The sequence below is a fragment of the Mandrillus leucophaeus genome, unplaced genomic scaffold (genome assembly GCF_000951045.1).
Source record: "Mandrillus leucophaeus isolate KB7577 unplaced genomic scaffold, Mleu.le_1.0 Scaffold566, whole genome shotgun sequence".
Lineage (NCBI taxonomy): Eukaryota > Metazoa > Chordata > Mammalia > Primates > Cercopithecidae > Mandrillus > Mandrillus leucophaeus.
In genome coordinates this window covers 1,090,765-1,116,213 of record NW_012106097.1, presented here as the reverse complement: position 1 = coordinate 1,116,213, position 25,449 = coordinate 1,090,765, and the positions used below count along the sequence as shown (strand labels likewise).

At 42.6% G+C, this 25,449-nt stretch overlaps 1 protein-coding gene across 8 annotated transcripts in view; it reads right to left on the bottom strand.

Moving 5' to 3' along the window:
- Nucleotides 1-12,581, bottom strand: part of TNIK (TRAF2 and NCK interacting kinase) — a 455,189-nt gene extending 442,608 nt beyond the window's left edge. For all 8 annotated transcript variants that reach the window (XM_011998297.1, XM_011998298.1, XM_011998301.1 and 5 more), the window contains exon 1: nucleotides 12,000-12,581. In XM_011998297.1, the coding sequence (XP_011853687.1) occupies nucleotides 12,000-12,056 (57 nt within the window). In that variant the 5' untranslated portion in view covers nucleotides 12,057-12,581. The remainder of the gene's footprint in view (nucleotides 1-11,999) is intronic.
- Nucleotides 12,582-25,449: the final 12,868 nt, after the last annotated feature.

The window sequence follows — 25,449 nt, the reverse complement described above, 5'->3', positions numbered from 1 at the left end:
ACATAAACTACTGAAATATTCATAAATAAAATAATATGCTGCTTTAAAATAATATAGGGGAGAAGGTGGGTAGGAGTATAGATGAAACAGGATTCATTATGGGGGATAATTGTTCAGTAGAGAGATTATTAACCCTTTTATCTACTTTTTAATGAGAGTTTTATTGAGCTAAAGCTCAATAAAAGTCACATTCTGTAAGACTTACTCTTTTGAAGTGTACAAGTGACTTTTAGTATGTTTCACAGAGTTGTACAAACATCCCCACTATCTAATTTGGGACATTAGCAGTCACTCCCTGCCAGCAAGCATTAGTCTACCTTCTATCTCTATGGATTTGCTTATTCCAGACATTTTATATAAATGGAATCATACAACCACTTGTCCTTTCATGTTTGGCTTTTTTCACATAGCATAATGTTCATGTTGCAGTGTATATCAGCACTTCCTTTTATTGTAGAATATTCCATTGTAAGGATATACTATATTACGTTTTGTTTATCCGTTCATTGGTTGATGGACACTTGGGTTCTTTCCTCTTTGAGGTTACTATAAATATTCATGTACACATTTTTTTTTTTTTTTTGCATGAATACGTCTTCAGTTCTCTTGGGCATATACTTAGGTGTGGAATTCCTGGGTCACAGGGTAACTCTATATTTAGCATTTTGAGAAACTGTCAAACTGTTTTCCAAAATGGCTGTGCCACTTTATATTCCTATCAGTAATATATGGGCATTCCAATATTCTGTCTACTTATTATTATTATACTATAAGTTCTGGGATACATGTGCAGAACGTGCACGTTTGTTACATAGGTATACAGGTGCCATAGTGGTTTGCTGCACTCATCAACCCATCATCTACATTAGGTGTTTCTCCTAATGCTATCCCTCCACTAGTCTCCCATTTCCTGACAAGCCCCAGTGTGTGTTGTTCCCCTCCCTCTGTACACGTGTTCTCATTGTTCAGCTCCCACTTACAAGTGAGAAAATGCGGTGTTTGGTTTTCTGTTCCTGTGTTAGTTTGCTGAGAATGATGGCTTCCAGCTTCATCCATATCCCTGGAAAGGACATGAACTCATTCTTTTTTATGGCTGCATAGTATTCCATAGTGTATATGTGCCATATTTTCTTTATCCAGTCTATCATTGATGTGCATTTGGGTTGATTCCAAATGATTGCTATTGTGAATAGTGCTGCAATTAACATACATGTCCATGTGTCTTTATAGTAGAATAAATTATAATCCTTTGGGTATATACAAGGTAATGGGATTGTTGGGTCAAATGGTATTTCTGGTTCTAGATCTTTGAGGAATTGCCACACTGTCTTCCACAATGGTCGAACTAATTTACATGCCCACCAACAGTGTAAAAGCGTTCTTATTTCTCCACATCCTCCCCGGCATCTGTTGTTTCCTGTATTCTGTCTACCTTTTAAGTTTAAATTCCCCATGAAAAAGTTTTAAAAGTTATGCCATAGAAAAAGATTGATAGCATGAGAAAAGGCTATTAGGTTTAAAAAATAGGTTACATATAGTATGTACAATATTATCTCCACTTTAAAAAAAAAATCTATTTAGCCATGCATAGGAAAAAACTACTAAGCCATACACCAAAGTGCATATGTGGTTATCATTAGGAATCATAGATTTAAATAATTTGAGAATTCTTTTTAGTTTTTCTCCATTTTCCAGATTTTCTGCAATGACTATTCAGAAACCATTGCAATGACCATTGCTTTTATAATGAGAACCAGAAAAGCCTTTCAAAAATTAAACAAATTTTTTGGGAGGCCAAGGCGGGTGGATCACCTGAGGTCAGGAGTTTGAGACCAGCCTGGCCACCATGGTGAAACCCAGTCTCTACTATAAGTATAAAAATTATCCGAGCGTAGTGGTGGGTGCCTGTAATCCCAGCTACTTGGGAGGCTGAGGCAAGAGAATTGCTTGAACCCGGGAGACAAAGGTTGCAGTGAGCCGACATGGTGCCACTGCACTCCAGCCTGGGTGATGGAGTGAGACTTTATCTCAAAAAAATGAAATAAAATAAATAAACAAATTTTTAACAACTCGGCAATCTTAGTCTTTGCTTTCTTTCACAGTCTCCATTTTTTGGGCCCCGGAGCCCCAGGAGTCTTCGTAGCTTCTCACTCAGGTTAAGATACGGCACATATTTCCAGCTTCTACAGGTGGCCTCTTTGCACATAGAACTGTAACTTTTATTTTCAACATCTGAAACACTGCTAATTACCTATATTGATTAACTTAGCTGAGTTCTCCTTTACCATCTAATTAGATTTGGTTTCTTCACAGTGGAGCACAGGCTATCTTCAGTGTGTTCTGTACATACAAGCAACTTGGTAATCATCTTTGTATCCATACTTTGTTAGACTGGTTTTTGTGTTGTGGGAATGACCAATTCCGTAAGAGGTCCAGGATGTTGGCAATCTAGTTGAGGGACATGGCATAACGGGACCCAGCACTGCATTCGAGTTTCATCCTTAGACAAGACAAGTAACTTCTCTTAGCCCCAATTTCTACCTACAAAAGAGGTAAATTGGATCACCAAGCCCTAGACAGACAGATAGATAAGTAGATATATAGACAAAGATAGGCAAACACAATCCCCCTTTACTTTTCACTTTACCCTTATCATGGTTTTAGGGCTTTATCCTACTTGTGCCTTTTATCAGAAGGTGCCACAACTTATTTTTTGGAGATATGAGGTGTAATAAATAAATAAGATCCCTTTTAAATGAATTAATTAATTTCATTAATACAATTGATATTTATTCAATCAATATTTATCATGTGCCAGACACAGTTCAAAGCACCAAGAATGTGGTGCTAAACATGCAGGCAAGATCCCTACTCTCACAAAACTTATCAGGCTCCAGTTGGGACAGCCAGATTTTTTTAATAATCAGATAGTCACAAGTGCCTTAAAGACAATAAAGCACTGAACTGGACAGTTTCAGGGTGGGAGGGAGTGTTACTTTAGAGATATATTGCAAAGAAAACCTCTCTGCATAGTAAGGAACCTCTAAGAGGACCCTCAGTGACTTCTGCCTTCTGGTGTTAGTTAATATTCTTGTGTAGTCCCCTTCACAATGAATAGGGCTAACTTGGGTAGCCAAGTCAGCAGAGGTACTGCAGCAAGGATTACTCTGTCTGGTAAAAGTGGGCACCATGTTATGAGGATGCTCAAGCAACCAATGGAGCCACCTACGTGGGGAGGAACTAAGGCCTCCTGCCAACATCCAGCACCACATAAGTAAATCATCATGGAAAGAGATCCTCCAGCTCCAGTCAAGCCTTCAGAAGATAATTCACCTTGCCAAAATCTTCCTGCAATTTCAGGAGATACCTCATGCTAAAACCACCCAGAGAAGCCACTTCTGAATCCCTGGCCCACAGAAACTGCGAGAGATAATAAATGGTTTTTGTTGTTTAAGCCACTAAGCTTGAGGGTAGTCTGTTATGCAGATACATAAGTAATAATACAGACCACATCTGACCTTAGACCTAAATAATAAGATGGAGCCCTCCATGTGAAATTTCTGACATGGAGAACTACAAGAATGAGTTTGGCATGTTCACAAAACAGAAAAAATCAGTGTGGCTAGAGTGTAGTGAAAGACAAGTGCAGACTCTCTTCTCCATCCAGCCATGGGTGTAGAAACCATGCCAGTGTTGTCTTCAGCTCAGCCCCAGAAACTAGTAGCACCCAATAATCAGGTACTGAATGAGCATATACACGAACAAATGAATGAATGAATGCTGGATACCATGTACATTTCTTCCCCTACAGTTAATCACATTTCACAGAATCACAGAACACTGGATCTGAGTTTACCCTGCACCCAAATTTGTACTTTCTAATACACTAATCAAACAAATGTTTGTAATATATGCAATGTATTGTTAAAGTCTACAAATTTCCTACTTAATCCATACTGCCAAGGTTCTAATTTCACTAACTAGAGAGACAGCACTGGAAAATCTAGGGTTATTTCAGAGTCTAAACCTGGGTATCCAGCAGCAACACTGTAAGGGAGTACCCAGCAGAAGTCATAGTTGGGCCTTCATCCTATCACTCGGTCTTCAAAAACTAGAACAACACTTTAAATTATAAATCAGAATCTCAAGGTTGGAAAAAAATAGCTCATTTAAAAATTAGAAAGGGGTATTACTTTCAGTGGCAACTCCCAGCTCATTGAGGTCCATAGTTTCCAATCTCTTGGTATCCCCAACAGGTAGAGTAAGAATCCATAGCTATTTAAATGCCCTCAGTCCTGCCTCTGGTTCCCTTACATATGCCAGGAATATGCATCCCAGCAATAGAAATTGCTGGAGGTGACTTCCAGCAATTTTAGTCGAAACCACTCATCTTACATGTGACAAAACTGAAGCTTAGAGGGTAAGGTGTCAGAGCCAGCTTTATGACGCTGGGCTCTAACTCCCAGCTGTGTGCCTCATTAAACCTCACCATCTCCCAAACTCTCTCTACCCACTCACTGCCAGCTCTGTCAAGACAAAAACTCAACATTGTCTTCCAGTGGGCCACCCTAGAAGCACACCCTTTCCCACCCATCTATTACTGTTTAATCAAAATAGTAGTCGTAAACATTATCAGATTGTTAAAATAATTGAAACACACTCCAAACACACACACACACACACACACACACACACACACACACACACGCCTTGCAATTCTAACCTGCGGTATTTTAAATCTCTCAAAACTTAGAATAAGAAGACAATGGAGAGAACATTTTCTTTGGCAGAAAAATTCTAGAAATAGGAATACCTACCCAGGACCAGACATAGTATTTCTCATAATTGGTGCCCCTGGAATTGTACTCAATGTAATTAGCATCCACTGGAATTGTACTCTACATAAAAGGTGTCCCCAGGAGTCACGCAACATAGACTATAAGATAATTCATGATCCCTGAAATTGTGCTATGGTCAGCACGATTTCAGCACAGGCCCCACCTTTCTGAGGTTTCTATACTCTTTCTACATAGCACCACCTCCAGCCCTTCTAAAAGGGTTGCACATTATATATTTTGTTAATTCAAAATTTATTTGTTGAACGAACGCCTGCTGTGTAAAGAAAACTGGTGAGGATCCCTAAGAAAATCAAACGTTGCCTTCAAGAAGGAATGGTCTAGTGGTGAATATAATCCAAGACAGAAAGTTCTGAGTGTTATGAAAGTGGTGTGAGGTCAGTTCTGAGACAGTCTATGAGTGGGAGGGACAACTTCTGAGAGAAATCAGAGACTTTCGTGGAAAAGGTGGTCTGTGAATGTTTCGTGTTGGGGCAGTAGGTACAGAAACGAGACTAAGACAGAGCGCCCCCTACAGAGCATCCAGCGGGGAATGAAGTTGTTCCCTACCGCAATGGCGGGGTGGTTGTCAAAACTGCAGAGCTCTGTGGGAGGCCGCTCTGAACTGCTGCTGGTCTTAACATGTTAAAGAGTTTAGTTTTTATTCTGTCGACTAAGGAGTCAGAGAAGGCCTTGAATAAAAACAACCAGATTGAAACTGTGCGTTAGGAAGACTCACGTGGCTACAGTGTAGGAGAGACCAGTCAGAAGAAGGCTGGTAGTAGAGACACAGGAGGAGGGGGGTCCTGTCGCGGGTGTTGCCCAGGGGACAGTACCTTCGGCACTTGCAGGGAACAGTGGAGACAAGGGGACCCATATGATAAACATTAAGGAAAGAATTTTAAGTTGGGGTGGAATAAATAAAATGCGTTTTGAGAAGTTGAGGGCACCCCCGTGAGACAACCAGGACATGAAAAAGAAGTGGATAGAATCATGTTTCGCTAAAGGGAAATAAGCTTCCAACCAGACTGGAAGGAATCACAAGCGGAATTCATCCAACATTTTCTACTTAAGTCCTCCCTCTCTCTCCACTAGAGACCTTATATTTATATGTGCAGAATAACATTTCATTCAAAAAAATATCATTAAGATTTTCTTAGAATTCTCGGCACACTGCTAACAAACCAGTTTAGGCCCTGTTCTCAGAGAGCTACTTCCCCCACAGAAATGTAAGAATCAATTTGACATTAAAGCATCTTTCAGACTCAAGTTACTCCAAATTCTATCAGGAAGGGAATCAGAGACTGGTTGTGCTCAGCTGGGCATAGCGGCCATGATTCAATCACAGGAGCGCCCGACTGGGTGAACTTTAGAACCACTATCACTGAGAGAAGGAATGGCGTCGAAACAAGAAGGGCACGGAAGATTAATTCCAGGGCAGAGACACAGAAAGAAGAAAGGCCCAACAGGCAAGACTCGAAATTATAAGACATCAAAGAGTTTAACAGATAAGGGGGAAAAAAGTGGTATTTCCTGAAAGAAATGTACTGGGTACTCTCTCATCAACAAAATATTCCATGACCTCCTAAGTAGATACTGAAGCAAACAGCAAACCATGACTTACACTGGCTTCTGCACTAAAGATTAATCCAGTTAATAATGAATAATGAAAATGACTGTGCATATTTATCTGATGTTCTGATAGCTACCAGCACACCCTACTTTTTACGAGGCAACGCCATTGCAAAGAAAACACCTGTTTAGTATCTCTGATAAACATAAATAATATTAATGAAAAGACTGCCATGCTGTTATCATTTTGAGATACTGTTATTAATTCATGCAACTTTACTAAAATCTCATTTTAGACCAAATTTAATTAAGTGCTCTGGAGTAATGAATTAATAACATTTCGAGATTTATTTGAGCCCCATGAGAACCTCTCACCAGAAAGTTTTAAATACTGGGCCATTAGTGTATCATCTTAGGTGTCCACTCTACCTCCCAAGGGAAAAAATAAAACTTTGGGAAGGCACAGGCATAATCAATGTGTTTGCATTTGAATAATCAGTAACATATAAAGAGGAGAAAAAAGTTTTTTAAAAAAAGTTTTTTTAAAAAAGAAAGTGTTTAAAAAAGAAGGTTTTAATGAACAATGCTGATAATTGATACTGGTTTCGAAATACATTAATCTCCAAAAAGCTTCGGGACTGTGCTTACCTCATATTTAATGAATGCTAATACTTGGGGGGCAAAGCTCAATTCAGGCCATCAGAGAAACATATAAGGTCATATTGGCACACAGAAGGAAAAAGGCAGCTAAGGTCTGTTGAGGTGCTATTAAAAACAGTCGGAACCTTCTGATATCTTTTTCTCAGGATTATTTTCCTTCTTTTCTTAGTCTTCTTTTTTTTTTTTAACAAGATGTCACCGTGTCACTGAGGCTGGAGTGCTGTGACACAATCACAGTCTCGACTTCTCAAGCTCAAACTATCTTCCCACCTCAGTCTCCCAATTAGCTGGGACCACAGGCACACCCCACCATACTGGCGCTTTTTTTTTTTTTTTCTCCCAGAGATGGAGTCTCCCTACATTGCCCACGATGATCTGAAACTCCTGGTTTCAAGCAATCCTCCCACTTTGGCCTCCCAAAGTGCTAGGATTACAGGTGTGAGCCACTGTGCCCAGCCAGGATCATTTTCTATTAGATAAAATCATTGCAATCGAATGTTGATGGGCTCAATTTTCCCACTAAATTCTACTTAACCATAGGATAGCATATTTGTATAGTGCTGTATGGTTTTTAAAGCATTGCCTTAAACACAGTGTGTGAGAAAGGCAAACAGTTGTGATCATTCTTATTAACTATGGTTACATGACCTACCCAAAGTCACAGAATGAGTAAGAGGTGGAGATAGAGCTGGGGAGACAGGGTTCATTCCACCCCATTCATTCATGCATGCATTCATGTACTCATTCATCCAACTAATGGAGACTATGGCTGCAAAGATGAACAAGACCTAGCCTCTGTCCTCAAGAAATCCACGGTTTAGTAAAGAAGCAGAAAGGAAATCACACACCAAGTAAAACATGAGCATGAAACATGTAGCAAAGGGATATAAGCAAGGCTTTCAGATGAGGTCAATTCCTAAATCTGGGTTTCAATGGAGAAAGGAATGGCTAGGGAGTGAGGGGTAAGGGGAAAGACAAGCATAGGTCATCTAATTTTGTTCAAATACAAAAGTGTATGTGAGCCCTGGCAGAAGCTGAGAGTATGAGGTCAGCAGCAGCCAACTCCTGGCCTTGAATGCCTTACCCTGTGGGCCAAGTTAAGGACAGCCAAGGTGCTTAGGTCCAGAAATATGCTAATCTCCAAAAAGCTTTCTGGGCTGAGCTCACCTCATATGTAATAAAGCACACTGGTGGCAAGTTTCATCTCTTTTAATATTGAGATGTCCTGAAGCAAGAATGACTCAAGCCCCAGGTTTGAATGAGTAAATTGTTTGCTATAGCCTATGTATGTATATGCACATTTTCATACACCCACATGGATACAGTTTATATCCATAATACTACACATAATATATGTATCCACATAGATAATACAAAACATATACAGAACTTTATAAACGTCACATGCGGAGATATCTGAATAATGTGTATGTCTATACTGACCCCTTAGGACATGCTCTGATGGACACAGGTTATTCAGAGAGGTTACCTGTGCAGGACAACCATGTGTCCTAGGTGATTTCAGACAGTCGTTTGCCCGCAGAGTAGGCACGGAACCAGGGCTGGACAAGATGAATTCCAAAGGTAGCCTAAAGCTCCATGGTTTCACGTATCACAAACTTACTTGCATGAAGTAGTTTCACCATTCTCAATAAATAAAATTCCCTGACCCTGGTGAAATTATTCCTTTCTGCTATTCTTTTGTACTCAGGCAGAAAATGTATTATTGATTTCTGATTCAGCCACAGAAAGTGTGACTTAGAGAAAAGAGCACTGAATGAGGAGTCAGGAAATCTAGATTATTTGCTCAAACCACGTTCCTGGCTGTCCCCTCCCATTGTTACTGTGTGACCTTGAACAACTTACTTCACGCCTCTGGGCTTCAGTTTCCCAAGTGTTCAATGAAAGGAGTGGCTGAGTGTTCTACAATTCTCTTTCCACCTCTAAATCTGTAAAACAATTCCAGCCCATCCCTCAAGATTTAGTTTATCTCAGTGAGCTCTAAAAATCAGGGCTAAAACTGGATTCAAATTACCTATTTTCCAATCAAAGAAGATCCTGCTTCACTCACTTTTAAACCATGCAAATCTTGCATAATTTAAATGATCAGTGCTGTCATTGGTTGCTCTGGTTTAAATTATGCATTGTTGCTATTTGGGGAAAATTTAGACTGGGTCCAGTCTGGGATCACTGGCTGAGAACAATAAGCCCCCAAAGTGAGAAGGATAAAGGCCTCTCCAGACAGGATCTGCTTTTAATGCATTGAGCCCAGGGTTTACAAAAAGAGCATTGACTGTGTACATTAAAGAGCCACCGAAACAGCAAGGGACTGGTAAGTCTGCAGCAAATTCTCCCAGAAGCCACTGACCTTGGCTGCATTTCAGGGGTCAGGCATTCCCCAGGAGGGGCTCAGCAGGCAGGCTTTACCAAGGGCTTAGGAATAAATGAGACATCTCATCTAGATGAGGCCACCTCTCCAAATGTGGGAAGGTGGAGATGATCTGCCCTCTGATTTGTGGAGATTACCTATGTGGCCTTTGGACCCACTCCAGCAAGCACACCTCACCCACAAGACTGGTCAAAGGCCCTGGCCCCACATCTGCAACTGTCTCCACATCTGCATCTGCATCTGCATCTAAGTCTTCTAGCCAGCAGTTCCTGGTCCCCAAGCTAGCTGTTGCCCTCTCTGTTTCCACACCTCCCAGCAGGCAGAAAAACAGCAGCAGAGCCCTAAGCTGATAGCCCAGGCCACAAAGAGCAATTTCAGTGCATTGTGCAAAGATATGTTTTCAAAATACAGATCACAAGAATGCACACCCCAAGTGTGATCCGCAGTCATCCGCCCGGTGGCCCTCAGCGGTTGCTCTCCTGCCTGCAAGGCTCTGTGCTTGGTATCTCAGAAAACCTTCCCGAGGAAAAAGCCCACAAGGGACAAGTCCGGGCCCAACTTAAAAATCGCATCAGACTGCTTTCCAGTAGAGGAGCAAGGTGGAGATTCCGGCCCAGGGAAATCACCGCAAACCCTGCACATTGTTCAGAACCTTTCCCCCTTTGCCACTGCCCCCCGCCTCCGCCACCCCGACCCCCGACCAACTCGCAGCACCCCACCCCCAGTCTGGGCCATCCATCCACCTGATTAACCCGCCGGCAGCAACTCCCAGCGCAGAAAGTAGGGCAAATGAACACACACAGTCGGTAAAGCAGGAAGCCACAGACCTGGCCAATGCACCCACCCTGTTACCAACCCCACCCCGCTGCGCAGGGGGCAGCCGGTTCTTGATGTGGCATTTCCACTCCAGGGAAATAGCTTCCTGTAATAATGCATGAAGGAGCTTCGGCTGCCCAACTATCAGAACAGCCCATTTCAAACGGCATCTCTGTTTCTTCTCAACTCCTTACCTGCCTTGCTGAAGCCTCACCTCTTGGCCCAACAGATTAAGACGAAGAGAGAAAGCGTTATTAAAAGAGATGTGGAGGAAAAGGTTTAATTAAGGAGACCAAAGAGAAAGTACCACTTTGATCACAAAGGCAGCACTTTAATATAATAGTACAGAAAGAGGCAATATCAGAAGTACTAGGAATCCAGGTAAATGGCCCCAAGATTCAGCATCAATCTAACAATGTATTCCTCAGGAGGGCGTGTGAACTTCCATACTTCATCCATCCTGGTGTCTCCCTGTAGAAAGCCACCATCAATTCCTTCTCATCCACCCTCCATACATCAAGTACATGCACTCGCTATTTTTTAAATTTTATTTTTGGTTCGGGAGAGGAAGAAGCAGTCCTTAAATTGGTGTCCAATCCTTCTCAGACACCCGCTGCTGCCACCATCCCCACCCCTCACCCCTTCCCAGCAGGCAGCATCTAATTAAAATGACAAGAAAGCTCTGCCCCCTTCCCCGAAGGAGTGTGTTGGGATCGGGAGTTGGGGGTGGGGAAGCGTCAAGGCAGCACTGGGATTCCTGGTATTCTGATCTCAAAACAACAGCAAAATGGATTCTATATCAGTGATGTCTTAGTCAATACAATGAAACGGCGTCTGAGGTAATTCACGTGAAGGTAAACGCAAACCAGTGGGGCTGGGGGGAGGGAGGTGCTCTACAAAGGACCGGCCACAGACACGGGGAAAACACACATACACACACACACACACACACACACTCGCACACACTCCAGGGAGTTCCGGTCTGATTGAGGAAAAGCAGAAAACACATCCCTTTCACCTGCTTAAGTTCAGCCATAAAACTGAAACGTTACAGCCACAAAGTCAGAAAGCACAGGCAGGGCTGAGTTAAAGCCATAAATAAAGGTGAGTGGCAGACTGGCATTTAAGGGAGCGCTGAGAGGGCGCCCGGGTGCGGGAGGCAGAAAAGGGGGAGGGGGAGGCAGTTGCCATCTACAAGACCAGCATAGCAATAACTGCCCCTTTGGAGCGGCAGGTTCGGCTTCGCGGGGACAGTCAGCCTCACAATGTCATCTTGCAGGTAGCTGGAAAACGTGAGGAGCCAGTGCCTTTATTCACGCTGGCATTCTTTTTGCAGAAGGGACAGTTGGGTCTCGCTCCTTGGCACCAGACAACTGCCCGGGGCGTGTACACACGTACACACACACACACACACACACACACACACCTTTCATTTTACTGCTCTTACACCGGTATAAGATAAAAGCATAAGCTCCACGAGCTCCACGAGCCCTCGGGAGAGCCTCGGCCACGGCCAAAGGAAGACACGTACCGCACAGCCCCTGCCGTAGGGGCTCAGCCAGGAGCACCTCAGCAACCCCGAATCAAAACGGGAATCCAGGTTCCCTCCCCGACGCATTCTCCCGCTGCTGTCCCCCAGCCCCAGCCCCAGCCCCCAGTCCACGCACCGAGCCCATTCACCCTGACCCAAACCACTGGAAAGAAACCAGAAAACATGTCCTGCTCACCCTCAGAGCCGAGAGATCTATTTCATCCAGGCTTCGAGCCGGGGAGTCGCTCGCCATGTCTACTTCTTCGCTGGAGAAATGGACCAAAACCACCCCCAAGCTTTTCCCTTGGAAATTCCACCTTGGTCTATTTCACTCGCGTCCTCATGCGGGTATAGCGCCAGAGGCCCCGGGCCCAGCCTCCCCCGCCCACCCCAGCCCCACAGCGCCGGATCCCGATCCTCCGCGCGTCGGTCCGCCGGGTCCGGGAGCCCAACCTGCGCGGATCTCCAAGCCCGGAGCAGCGGTGCGTGTGGGTTGAGCGCCCCGATCGGCTAAGGGCGCTGGGGCTGCGTGGGTGTATTTAAATGGGACATGCTTCTTTGCTTGTGCGTGGATGGCGGCTGCATTGGCTGTTATAATGAGACACATCAACTCCTCCACTCAGCGGGGGGAGGGTGGGGGTGGAGAACCACACAGAACTGTCTATCACCGCTTCCTGGGAGGAGTGAAGGGGGTGGGGGGAGGCGGAGGAGGCGTGGTCTTGGACTGGGGAGAGGCCGCGCTTCCTGACCCGGTCCCTCCCCACCAGCGTGGAGGGGGGAGGGGCGCGCACCCTTTCCGCCCAGGCTTTTGCGGGCTCCTGGGGCCAAATCCGAAGGGCTGTTCCTGAACCTTGACTTGCTTATCATAGGGACCCAAGCTGTATTTTTGTGTGGCCAATTCGTGCACTGCAGCAAAATGGCCCTTCAGTCTCTTCTTGGGGTTTCTCTCGGTTCAAATGCTCTCCCGCTGAGAAAAAGCCGGAGGAGAAAAAAGCGACACCCTCCCTCCCCTGTTAATTATTTGTGGGGCCGGAGTAACGCGGGCTGGTGCAACCGGTGCATATAAGGACTTGTGTGCAAGGAAGGGGATCCGCCTCCAGGCGCGGAAAGAGTGGGGGAGAAGCGCACACGCACAGTGCACTCAGCTGGGCGCTTCGGCAGTTTGCAGCTGCGGCGGGGTCGGGTCCAACCGCGGTCCCCGGAATGCCGGACGGCGGGTCCCGGGTGCTGGTCACTCGCCGATTCGGGGCCGGGACGGTTTGCCAGAAGCGGGAAAGATGGGAGATCTGAGCGCTCTCTTGGCATCGCCACACCCAGTACCTGCTCGTGCCGCAATTCCCCACGGAAACAACCGAGTTGAACCGAGAAGCTTGTTCTTTGGGTGCAGTAGCTAGAAGGCTTCAGGTAACTCCAAAGCCAGCACTGGGTGAGGCAACACACGCCGCCTCAGGACTCAGCATTTCTTTCAGGCTGCATTTTCGTGTCAGACCTACCCAGATTGATGGAGAAAGTTTGGCTGGCGGATAAGAAGTAACGCGGAATATGTGTACGTGAGAGCGATTTCACTTCACCCACTTTCTCATTTAAAGGTTGGATGTTTTACAGTGGTATACATGATCCTTTTTCTGTAATCAAGAGTGCGAAGTCGCTTCCCCCAATCCCCGCGCAGCCCTTCTTCTCCCGCCTTAGCCACGCAAAATACATACAAAGAAAACACTAAAACTGAACTTTTTTCCAAATACAGCAGTAGCTTTGAAAGCATTCTTTGCTCCTCTGTTAACAGCAGAATGTACTTCTCACCAGTGCACTGATGGTTTCTTAATCATGCAGTGTGAAGATCAGCTTCCAAATAAGGCTTATGAATGAATGAATGAAAGCCAATGCAGTTAGTTTATCACGACTGCAAACATTAGAGGACTTTGAAACAGCATCTGGTGTACATTGTACTGTTTTTGTTACTGATATTGTATATATTCATATGCATTGTGGATCATGCACCATGAAACTTGAAAATTGTTCTAGCATCTCAAGGGCCACAACGGTTTGGTAGCTTTTGCCTTTAAACGTTGTATGTTAAACATTTGAACGTGTTATACTAAATTACTAAACTCATATTTTAGTAAAATCACCCGGTTCGACATAGTAAGTAAGGTGCAGTAAACCACCACGTGGAAATGAAGTATAAAAAAAAAAAAAAAAAAAAAAAAAACATTATTTCCCATCATCTTATTTGTTTTTCTGTTCTATGTCCCTGTTTGTTTACCATTCATCTAGACAACAGGTTAATGTATTGTCTCAGGGTTGAAAGAAGATAATTTAAGATCAAGTATTAAGATCTATAAACAACTTTTTTTTTAACTGCAAACATAAGGAAATATGAGTTAAATATTTTTTCCATGGAAAGCCTTCATTGTATACTCATGATTATATTTGAAACATCAAAAACAGATCAACTTTTTTGACATTAGTGAGCTGTTCAGGCCATGAGGGTGCCATGTTGGCATTAAGATTTAGGTTAGTTTTAGATGAGAAAGTTATACATGCAGTATGATGACAGGTGCTAAATGGAGGAGGGCTTCCTAAGATCCAGAGAAGTTGATGAGACAGCCAGCAGAAGGCAGGGGTGCAGGCTGCAGGAAATACCATAAAAGGAGAGATTGCAGTATCAAAGGGACCTCCAACTGGTAAAGGAAGGTGAGAAGGAGAAACTTGAACTTTTTCCTTTCGGCCAAGTGTGTATCAAATTTCAGCTATTACAGTATAAATTCCCTAATTTTTTGCTATGTCTCTGTATTGCCTGTCTTATTGCCACTTAACATTTTTCTTTAAATAAACACTTTCTTTCTTACATTTAATATAAAAAAACATAAATCACTATTCTAAATGGAAAGCCGGCAACACTTGCTTTGAAAAAAAAGGGGGGGAGGAAACCATTAAAATAAATATAATGGAAAATAAAGAAGTATTATTAAATTCTAGCTAGCCATCAATTCCTGCTCTGGGCTTCTAGCCTAAGGCCTACTCTTAGTTTGTTAAAAGAGAGAATAGCAAATACCAGGAAAAACATTCAAGACTTGAGGTTATTTTCTTGGTGTAATCTGAAGGATTAAGAGAATTTATACCATTTATGTGCAGTTTGAAAACCTGCCGAATAATACAATATGCTGTTTACATATATATAAATATGTAGTAAACTATATAAAGCATGGATACAGGCAGTAAGGATACTGATTAACTTCAGGATAATGAGAAAAGAGGAAGAGGAAAAGGAGGCTCCAACAATGACACCTAATTTTTTTGCTAAAGATTTCTGCCAGGCACGGTGGCTCACACCCATGAACCTAACACTTTGGGAGGCCAGGGTGGGAGGATAGTTTGAGTCCAGGAGTTCGAGACCAGCCTGGGCAACTTGGTAGAACCCCATCTCTACAAAAAACACAAAAATTAGGTGCGCATAGTGGTACACGCCTGTAATCCCAGCTACTAGGGTGGCTGAGGTGGAAGGAATGCTTGAGTCTGAGAGGTTGAGGCTGCAGCAAGCCAAGATAAGCCATTGCACTCCAGCCTGCGTGACAGAGGGAGACTCTGTCTTTAAAACAATGGATAGAAAATTTGAATAATAAGTAATACTATGCTGCATATATTCTTCTAAGCATTTACTCTATCTGAATGTTTGTGTTCTCCCAAAATTTATATGCTGAAACCTAACCCTCATAGTGATAGTATTAACAGGTGGCGCTTTTAAGAGGTGATTAGATCATGAAGGCAGATCCTTCATGAATTGGATTAGTGCCCTGAGTAAAAGAAGCTTGAGGGAGCCTGTTTGCCCTTCTACCACGTGAGGATGCATAGAAGGGGCCATCTATGAGAAAGGAGCCCTCAGCAGACTTCAAATCTGCTAATTATCTTGATCTTGGACTTTCCGGCCTCAGAACTGTGAGCAATTCTGTTTCTGTTTTTTTTAAATTACCTAGTTTAGGTATTTAAGTAATTTAAGTAACATGAAGAATAAATCCAGAAAGTCCAATATTCATCTGATAGGGGATCTAGAGAATGGATGGAAGGAAATACTCAAAAAATGATTGAAAATATTCCATTATCTTGACCAGGCGTGGTGACTCATGCCTGTAATCCCAGCACTTTGGGAGGCCAAGATGGGTGGATCACCTGAGGTAGGGAGTTCAAGACCAGCCTGATCCCGTCTCTACTAAAAATACTAAATTAGCTGGGCGTGGTGGCACATGCCTGTAATCCCAGCTACTAGGGAGGTTGAGGCAGAAGAATCGCTTGAACCCAGGAGCTGGAGGTTGTAGTGAGCCGAGATCGTGCCATTGCACTCCAGCCTGGGCAACAAGAGCGAAACTCCGTCTCCAAAAAAAAAAAAAAAAAAAAAAAAATTCCAGTATCTTTGAGTAAAAAGCTCTTATTCTGAGGCAAATGGCATAGGTAAAAAATAACACACTTAAACACCTCATAGTGGGATTTCAGAGCATGAAGGATAAAAAGAAAATCTTAACTGGATTACCTTCTCATCAGCAACAATGGATGCTAATAGACAATGGAACAGTAGTCTAAGGAAATCATTGTAATGGTGTTTTGTCTTGTTTTGTTTTGTTTTTGAGACAGAGTCTCTCTGTCACCCAGGCTGCAGTGCGTGGCTGGCTCATTGCAGGACCTCAATGAGTTCAAGCAATCCTCCCACCTTAACTACCTTAACCCCACCACCCAATAACTGAGCTGGGACTACAAGTGTGTGCTGCCATGCCTGGCTGATTTTTGTTTGTTTGTTTGTTTGTTTCAGAGGTGGAGTCTCACTAAGTTTCCTAGACTGGTCTCACACTCCTGGGATCCCACCTCGGCTTCCCAAAATGTTGGAATTACAGGTGCAAGCCATCACGCCCGGCCTCTAAGGGAATTGTTTTTAACCTAGACTGCAAAACTAAATTAACACTTAAGAGAGGGCACAAAATAATGACACACACTTGCAAATATGTAAGAGTTCAGATTACTGTCCATCCTGAAATTACTTTTAGAGAATGTCTTCCACCAAAGAGTAAACTGAAACCAAAAACAAAGTGTGTGTTACAAAAGACAATGATAAACAAAGGTAGCAAACTCTGTTTGTTACCCACTCAAAGACATTCTCTTTCTTCCTTACTAGTAAAACACCGATTTTGATAATTTACCCTCCATGTGTGTAAAATATACGGATTCTCCCGAGCCCCAGAAGGAGAGTAAATGTTAAATAGGCTAAACTCATCATAGTAATTCTATTCTGTCTCCTAATAATTGCTTTAGACATAGGCATATCATCCAACACTGACTAGTGAGAAGTGCAGAGAAGCCTGGTAGGGCTTATAGATATAGTTTTCCTCCACTGGGCGCCGTGGATCACGCCTGTAATCCCAGCACTTTGGGAGGCCGAGGTGGGCAGATCACCTGAGGTCAGGAGGTCGAGACTAGCCTGACCAACATGGAGAAACCCCATCTCTACTAAAAATACAAAATTAGCCAGGCATGGTGGCACATGCCTGTAATCCCAGCTACTCGGGAGGCTGAGGCAGGAGAATTGCTTGAACCTGGGAGGTGGAGGTTTCGGTGACCCTAGATCACACCATTGCACTCCAGCCTGGGCAACAAGAGCAAAACTCTGTCTCAAAAAAAAAAAAAAAAAGAAAGAAAGAAAAGAAATTATTTTCCTCTTTGAAAGTTGAAAAAAGAAAAGGAAACAAGGAATAGGGAAGGAAGATCGGAAGAAATGACGGAAGAAGGAAGAGAAGACAAAACAAGAGAAATAGCCAGGAGAAGCTTCCTTCCCATGGTAGCTATGCCCAAGATGATTTCCAATGAGCCTCACTTTCTGGTATTCATACCCTTGTGTGGATCCCTCCAACATAGAATACAGAGGACTTCCAAAGCTGGTGGGTAATAAAAAGCATTTCAGCTTTTACCTTGCTCTCTTGGTTCACTTGCTCTAAGGCAGGATTTCTCAACATTAGCACTACTGGCATTTTGGGCCTGATAATTCGTGTTGTGAAAGACTGTCCTGTGCAGTATAGGATGTTTAGCAGTAACTCTAGTTCCAACCCACTAGATATCAATAGCAACTTTCCAGTTGTGACAACCAAACATGTCTCCAGATATTGCTAAATGCCCCCTGGTGAGAAAAATCACCCACAATAAGAACCAGAGCTCTATGGGAAGCCAGCCGTCTTGTCCCACAGATATTCATGCAACCTGCCTGCCATGTTCCATGAGCCACTTTGAACTGGATCTCCAGCCCCAGTCAAGCCTTCAGATGACTGCAGTCTCAGCTGATTCGGACTGCAACCTCATGAGAAATCCTAAGCTAGAACCACCTAACCAATCTGCTCCCAAATCCCTGACCCACAGAAACCATATTATTAAAATAATAAACTTTATTGTTGTGTTAAGTCACTTGATTTGTTATACAGCAAGAGATAACTAATCCATTATTTTCAGGCAGGGCTGTGTGAGAATATAATAGCTGAAACTATAGAAGTCATCTTCCTACCAGGATGGGAGGAGCTTCAGAAGAAGGTGAAAAGATGAAAAGAACCTGGATCCTGCATGACATCATTGAACCACTACATTAACTAACCCAAGAACAACCTGTCTTTGTTCTTTTCATGTGATATAAGTTTTTCTCATGGTTTAGGTCACCTTCAGTTTGAGTATTCTGTTTTTTGCACCCAACCACTTTTTGTTATAGAAAATTTTAAATTTTTAATTGTTTTCGTCATCGCTAGTTAATAAAAATAAATAATGATAGTCTATAACTAAATGATGTTATCACGAGGATAAAAGGCAAGCAGAGGAGGAAAAGCATGCTAAGATTTTTTTTGTCTTATTTGGAGATGTATGTAGATACTATCTCTAAACGTAGAAAAGTATATATCAGTTATTCGTAATAAACATAAGATCACCACATAGAAATTGGATGTGTAAAGTACAAACTACTTGAATGGAAAAAAAAATGAAACAAGAGTAACTATGAATTCAATAAAATGAAGAAAAAAAATATCAACCAGAATGAGGAGTGTGAAGAACATGTTTTTAGAGTGGTTGGGCCCACCCAGTATCCATGCTGCTTTGGTATACTGTGGTAGGCAGAATAAATGGCCCCTCAACGACGCCCACTTTCCAATCTCTGGAACCTGTAATTATGTTACCTTACAAGGCAAGATGGACTGTGTAGATGTGATTCAGTTAAGGAATTTGGGATGAGGAGATTTTCCTGGATTATCAGGGTAAACCCAAAGTTATCACAAAGTTCCTTAAAAGTAGAAGAGGGAGTCAGAAAAGGACTCAGAGTTAGAGGAAGATGTAATATGAAAAAGGCACTGAGAAATGTAACATTGCTGGCTTTGAAAATGAAGGAAGGGGCACATATACCAAGGAACATGGGCAGCCACTAGAAGCTGAACTAGGCAAGGAAGCACATTGTCCCCTGGAGCCTCCAGAAAGGAATGCAGTCCTGATAATATTTTTTTTTCTTTTTTCTTTCTTTCTTCCTTTTGTTTTCTTTCTTTCTTTCTTTTTTTTTTTTAGATGGAGTCTTGCAGTGGAGCTCACTGCAACCTCCGCCTCCCGGGTTCAAGTGATTCTCCTCCTGAGTAGCTCGGATTACAGCCATGTGCCACCATGCCTGGCTAATTTTTGTATTTTTAGTAGAGATAGGGTTTTACCATGTTGGCCAGGCTGGTTTTGAACTCCTGACCTCAGGTGATGCTCCCACCTTGGCCTCCCAAAGTGTTGGGATGACAGGCATGAGCCACTGCAGCAGGCCCTTTTTATTTGATTTTTTGAGACAGGGTCTTGCTCTGTCTCCTAGGCTGGAGTACAGTGGTGAGATCAGGCTCAATGCAGCCTTGATCTCTTGCACTTAAGGGATCCTCCCACCTTGGCCACTGAAGTAACTGGAACTACAGGTGCATGCCACCACACTTGGCTAATTTTTAATTTTTTTTTGTAGAGATGAAATCTCACTATGTTGCCCAGGCATTTCTCAAACTCCTGAGCTCAAGGTATCCTCCCGCCTCAGTGTTAGGATTAGAGGGATGAGCCACCATGCCTGGCCCCTACTAACATCTTGATTTTAGCCCAGAAAGACCCATTTTGGACTTCTGACTATAAGGTAATAGATTTGTGTTATTTAAGTAAAGCCACTAATTTTGAGGTGATCCGTCACAGCAGTGATTTAAAAAAACAAATACAAACTTCTTGTACCCATTTTTATTTTTAAATCATTGTCTCTTTTCCCTTGGTTGCAGATTATTGTGGCTGTCACTCAGGTTTTCTGCTCATTGGTAGACAAGGGGTGAGGAGGTGCCTGAAATTGGAACAGTGGAAGGATCCTTCACCAAAACCTGGAACGTCAGAAGAATGGCAAGGCTGAAAATGATTAGTGTTAATTCATTCCAGTTGTGGTACCCTACCCATAAGATATGACTAGAGACCGGACTTTCCTAGTCCAAGGAATAGGAAGCCTTGTTTCCTTGTATCTTGCTCATGTCCAAGCTTGGTTCTCTGTGCTAGTTATTTATTGCTTTGTAACAAACAAACCACCTCTGAACTCAATGACTTAAAACAGTAACAGTTGTTTCTGTAGCTCGAAAATGTGTAATTCGGGCAGGATATCGTGGGGAAGGCCCATTTGCTCCACAGAGCATGAGGTAGGGCTGCAGGACCCACTTCCAAAATGGCTTGCTCACATGCCTAGCAAGGGCGGTGTTAGGCTATCAGGAGTGCTCAGCCAGGGTGGATGGCTGGGAGCTTCTCTTCCTCTCTGGGTGGGTCTCTCCGCAGTCTGTTGGAGCTTCTTCATGGCATAGTGTGTGAGTTGCAAGAACAAGCATCCCATGAGAACCAGGTAGAAGCTGTATTTCCTTTTCTGGCCTAGCCTCAGAAGTCATGCGACTTCATTTCCACCACTGTCATAAATCTACCCGGACTCAAGAGGAGGATGCAGAGATGCCAGCTTTCAATAAGAGGATTATCTAAGTCGCATTGAAGAAGAGCATGTGGGATGGAAGATACTATTGCAGTATTTTTGGAAACTAAAGCCTACCACATTCTTCAAGACTTACCATCAATTCTCTGTCCTCAGCATTCTCCCCTTTTGCTCGTGTTAGCCAGAGTTGGTTTCTGCTTTTGCTTGTAACCAAAGAATAATGTAGCTGGCATAAGCACAAACATATCAGAGTAAGTATAAATATTTAAATTTCCTTATTAAAAGACAGAAGCTCTCAGAATCTGTAGAAACAAAGCAAAACAACCCCAATAAATTAAGAATGTGCATGCTTTTCAAATCTCCCACAGAAAATTAACAACATTGGACCAGGCCAAAAAGTACTCTTTTTATAATTTCCCAAAAGCAACAATCATACATACCATATTATTAGTAGATTTCAACATTCATGTAACAGATCCGTCTAAATCTGTACTTCTCAATTATTGAAACTTTTTCACTAGAACGACTTTAGTTTCTCATTATACTTAAAGTTACTCCCAGAGACCCACCTAAGAATTTATCACCATCTTAAACAGCTCTTCTTTAGAAAATAAAGCTCCAATTTTCCTTTGTCCAATTAGTCTACCCTTCCAGCTTCCCAGCAGCCTTCACTGACATTACTGCTGTTTTTCACTGACATGACCACTGTCTTACAAAGACTCCATTTCTGGCCGGGCGCGGGGGCTCACGCCTGTAATCCCAGTACTTTGGGAGGCCAGGGTGGGTGGATCACCTGCGGTCAGGAGTTTGAGACCAGCCTGACCAACATGGAAAAACCTCGTCTCTACTAAAAATACAAAAAAAAATTAGCTGGGCGTGACCTGTAATCCCAGCTACTCGGGAGGCTGAGGCAGGAGAATCGCTTGAACCCGGGAGGCAGAGGTTGCGGTGAGCCGAGATCGTGCCATTGAAGTATAACCTGGGCAACAAGAGCAAAACTCTGTCTCAAAAAAAAAAAAAAAAAGACTTCATTTCTGTCCATTGGTAGCATTCTTTATTATTTTCCAATTGGTCTTCTCTCTTACACTTCTTCTTTCCAATTTTGTGCTGGACCTCAGAGCGCCTGAAGGAGTCTGAATTTCCATGTACTGTGTTCCATATAATGTGATCTGAGGTGAAGAGCATGGTCCCTGGAGTTGAACTGTCTGAAGTCAAATCCCAAAATAGAAAAAGAAAAGTAATACAGTGGTTTTATTGTTTTTATTTCTTGATTCTCATTGATAGATAGATAGATAGTTTTCTTTAAAAGCCTAGTGCTTTTGGAATAATAATGGCAAGTGATTACATCTCTTTTGTATTAAATAGGTTTGGAGCAATTTTCTTAATTATCCGGTACTATTTAAACCCAAAGGCAAACACAACACTTTATCTAAACTACCAGTATTACACTTTCCCTAAATGCAGAAAACTATTTTTACCAAAAATCTGGCAAGCACTTTCCAAACAGCATTTTCTGTTTTCATTCCTTGAGAATTTCCTAACAAGTATGCATAGACATTTTAATATACAGCTTTAATCCTTCAATATTTATTGTAAAAGTTTAATTGTTTATCCTTTTTTGGAAGTTGCTTAATCTCTTAAATCCTAAAGCGATTTTAAATGTAATTGTATTCTGGCCAAGTAATTGAGTTTTCAGTTTGCTTTCCCCTCAATATTTTTAGGATCTAACCTAGTATCCTGCAACAGTACATACATGCCTAGTCAATGACCAAACATACTGTAACTGAAATGATGAAAGGACATTTATTCTGATTACCAAGGCCTATCCAGACTATGTCATAAGTCTGGGGTGCTTTGCTCCCTGCTGGCTATCTCAATGTTCTTCCACTTTTCCCATATAACTTTTTCACAGAACTGTGTCCTGTTTAATTTTAGGGTGAAAATGTCCCATACCCCACCATACATACAAAATAATTTTCAGTTTTTTAATTTCATGTTCCTATATTTGAACAGCATAACCCCAGGTTAGCTAGAGCCAGGGGAGGGGATGGGTGGCCTAACTGGACCTTTACATGAAGTCATAGGGTAGATAAAAGTTCTTATCAGACTTTTCAAGCTGAAAGGGACCTTAGAGATAACCAACTCCAACCCCCTCATTTTACAGATAAGGAAACCAAGGTCCAGAAACACTATGTGACTTGCTCAGTGTCACAGACTTAGCACAGGAAAGGGCTTTGGGGACTGAAGAGTTTGTGCTAAAAAAAAAAAAAAAAAAAAAAAAGCAAGGCCTTATTTATCAATATTGTCTCCCACCAGATTCCCCATATACTGTTTCTTCTACGATACCATATTGTATCCAGACATTTAAAGTTCTTTCTACTTGTGTTGTGCTTTTTATCTTAAGGAAACCATACAAGTACGGAACTTGTTGTATTTCCCTTAATGTGTGGGCTGCCTGAGAGTTCCAAGCTAAATGAGTTGGTTTGCCATGCTGGTACTGGCTCTTGTGTGGGAGAAAGTGCCAAAAATGGAGTTGAGAGGCTTGGCTGAGTGGGTTCTTAAAGCCAGAGAACCCAGGGAACAAAGTAAGGAATGGGGAGTTGTTTGGATTCATTAGTCAAAGAAAATAGAGGCCAAACCTTTCCAGAAATTTAACACACTCTCATCATGCAATTACATGGATGATTTTTAAGGTAGATGCTGGAAAATGCATTCTCTTTTCGTTTAGTACTTAAGACACTGTATTGTAGTTGTTGTCTTTCTTTTCTACCATGGAGCTGTTGATTACAATGATCCTTTCTTGTTCATCTCTTTTTCTCTAGTGCCTAGTATAATGCCACAATAAAGTGGTGCGTATTTAAAAAATAATTCAATAAATCAGTGTAGTGAAGTCGGTAAAGGGAGATGAAACGAGCCACTTTGAAGCCAGAAAATTCTGGACAAGTCTTTTAAGTCCCCTAAATGTCAACATTTTATATTTGCTATAATTTCACATGGCTATTTGATTCTGAGAATAAACCAAGAGTCCCATTGCTAATACTCTATCCAAAGCTGATAATAAAAATTAATTATAGATCCATCTTTCTCATCTATTCACAGAGTGTAAATTCGTTCACTCATTCATATATTGATTCGTTAAAAATATGGATTGAATACAGAGATCATCACGATGGTCTCTGCCCTTTATAATTTAGGCAGTGTTTCTGAAAGTATGATCTCTGGTGCATTGACATCAAAGAGGGGAGCAGGGCTTGATTAACATGTAGATTCCCAGAGTGTGGGGGGCCAGGGCTCAGGAATAAATGTAATGAAACTTAGGTAAAATGTACAGAAAGTATAAGAACTGAGATGGGTGGAAAGGATTCAGAGACAGAGTCCAGGACATGGAGAAGGAAAAAGAGGATCCTAAAGCTGGTTGGGTGGAGGTTCTAGACCTTTATAGATGTTAGCGAGTTAGTGATTAAGTGCTGTTGTTAGTGAGCTAGTGACTTTTGTAGATGTTATTAGTGAGTTAGTGAGTAAGGAAGACCCTGAAAAGTTGCTTAGTATCCTTTGTCTTCCACTCTGTCACTTATAATGGAGGCAGCCTGGCCACACCGTGCTGGAACTCTTCAAAGCTCTCACAGAACTAGACCAAAGGCTTTTTCTGTTGAATAGTGCTATCGTCTAAATTTTTGTGTCTCCCCAAGCTCACAGGTTGAAATCCTAACCCCTAGGACAAAAGGTGGGGTCTTTGGGAAGTGATTAGGTCATGAGGGAATAGCCCTCATGAATGAGATTAGTACCCTTATAAAAAAGGCCAAAAAGACCCTTGCCCTTTCCCCCATATGAGGACACAGTAAAGGCCAAGGAGACCCTTGCCCTTTCCCCCATATGAAGACACGGTGAGAAGGTGCTGCCTATGAGGAAGCAAGCCTTCATCAGACATGGAATCTGCAGGCACCTTGATCTTGACTTTCTAGCCTCCAGCACTGTAGGAAACAAATGCCTGTTGTTTATAACTCAGCTTATGCTGTTTTGCTATAGCAGCCCAGATGCACTAAGACAGACTTAGCCAAAGCAAGAGTCAGCCTTGCTCCAGAAAGGTGGTAGAGCTCTTGGCTCTTCAGCAATCGGGCTATCCTATTATTTCATCCTTTTAAGCCATACCAGAACCTTTTACCTTTAGCGTAATACCTAGAACATGGGACGTTTTTAAGTTAAGCTCATGCTTCCCTTTGTCTTTGTCCACAGACTGACACAGCCTGGAAAAACAATCATGAGTCCATTCTATGGCGACCTTTTTGTTAAATCCCTCTAGCAGGTGACACAAATTAGTTCAAGCCCACCCTTCTCAAGTCGTGTCTTGCAGTTGCTCTGTTTTCTTTTTTCTTCATGAGACAGAGCCTCGCTCTGTTGCCCAGGCTGGAGTGCAGTGGCACGATCTTGGCTCACTGCAACCTCTGCCTCCCTGGTTCAAGTGATTCTCCTGCCTCAGCCTCCTGAGTAGCTGGGACTACAGGTGCGTGCCACCGTGCCCGGATAATTTCAGTAGAGATGGGGTTTCACCATGTTGGCCAGGCTGGTTTTGAACTTCTGACTAGGTGATCTGCCCACCTCAACCTCTCAAAGTGCTGGGATTACAGGCATGAGCCACCAAGCCCAACCTGTAGTTGCTCTGTTTTCTGATGGG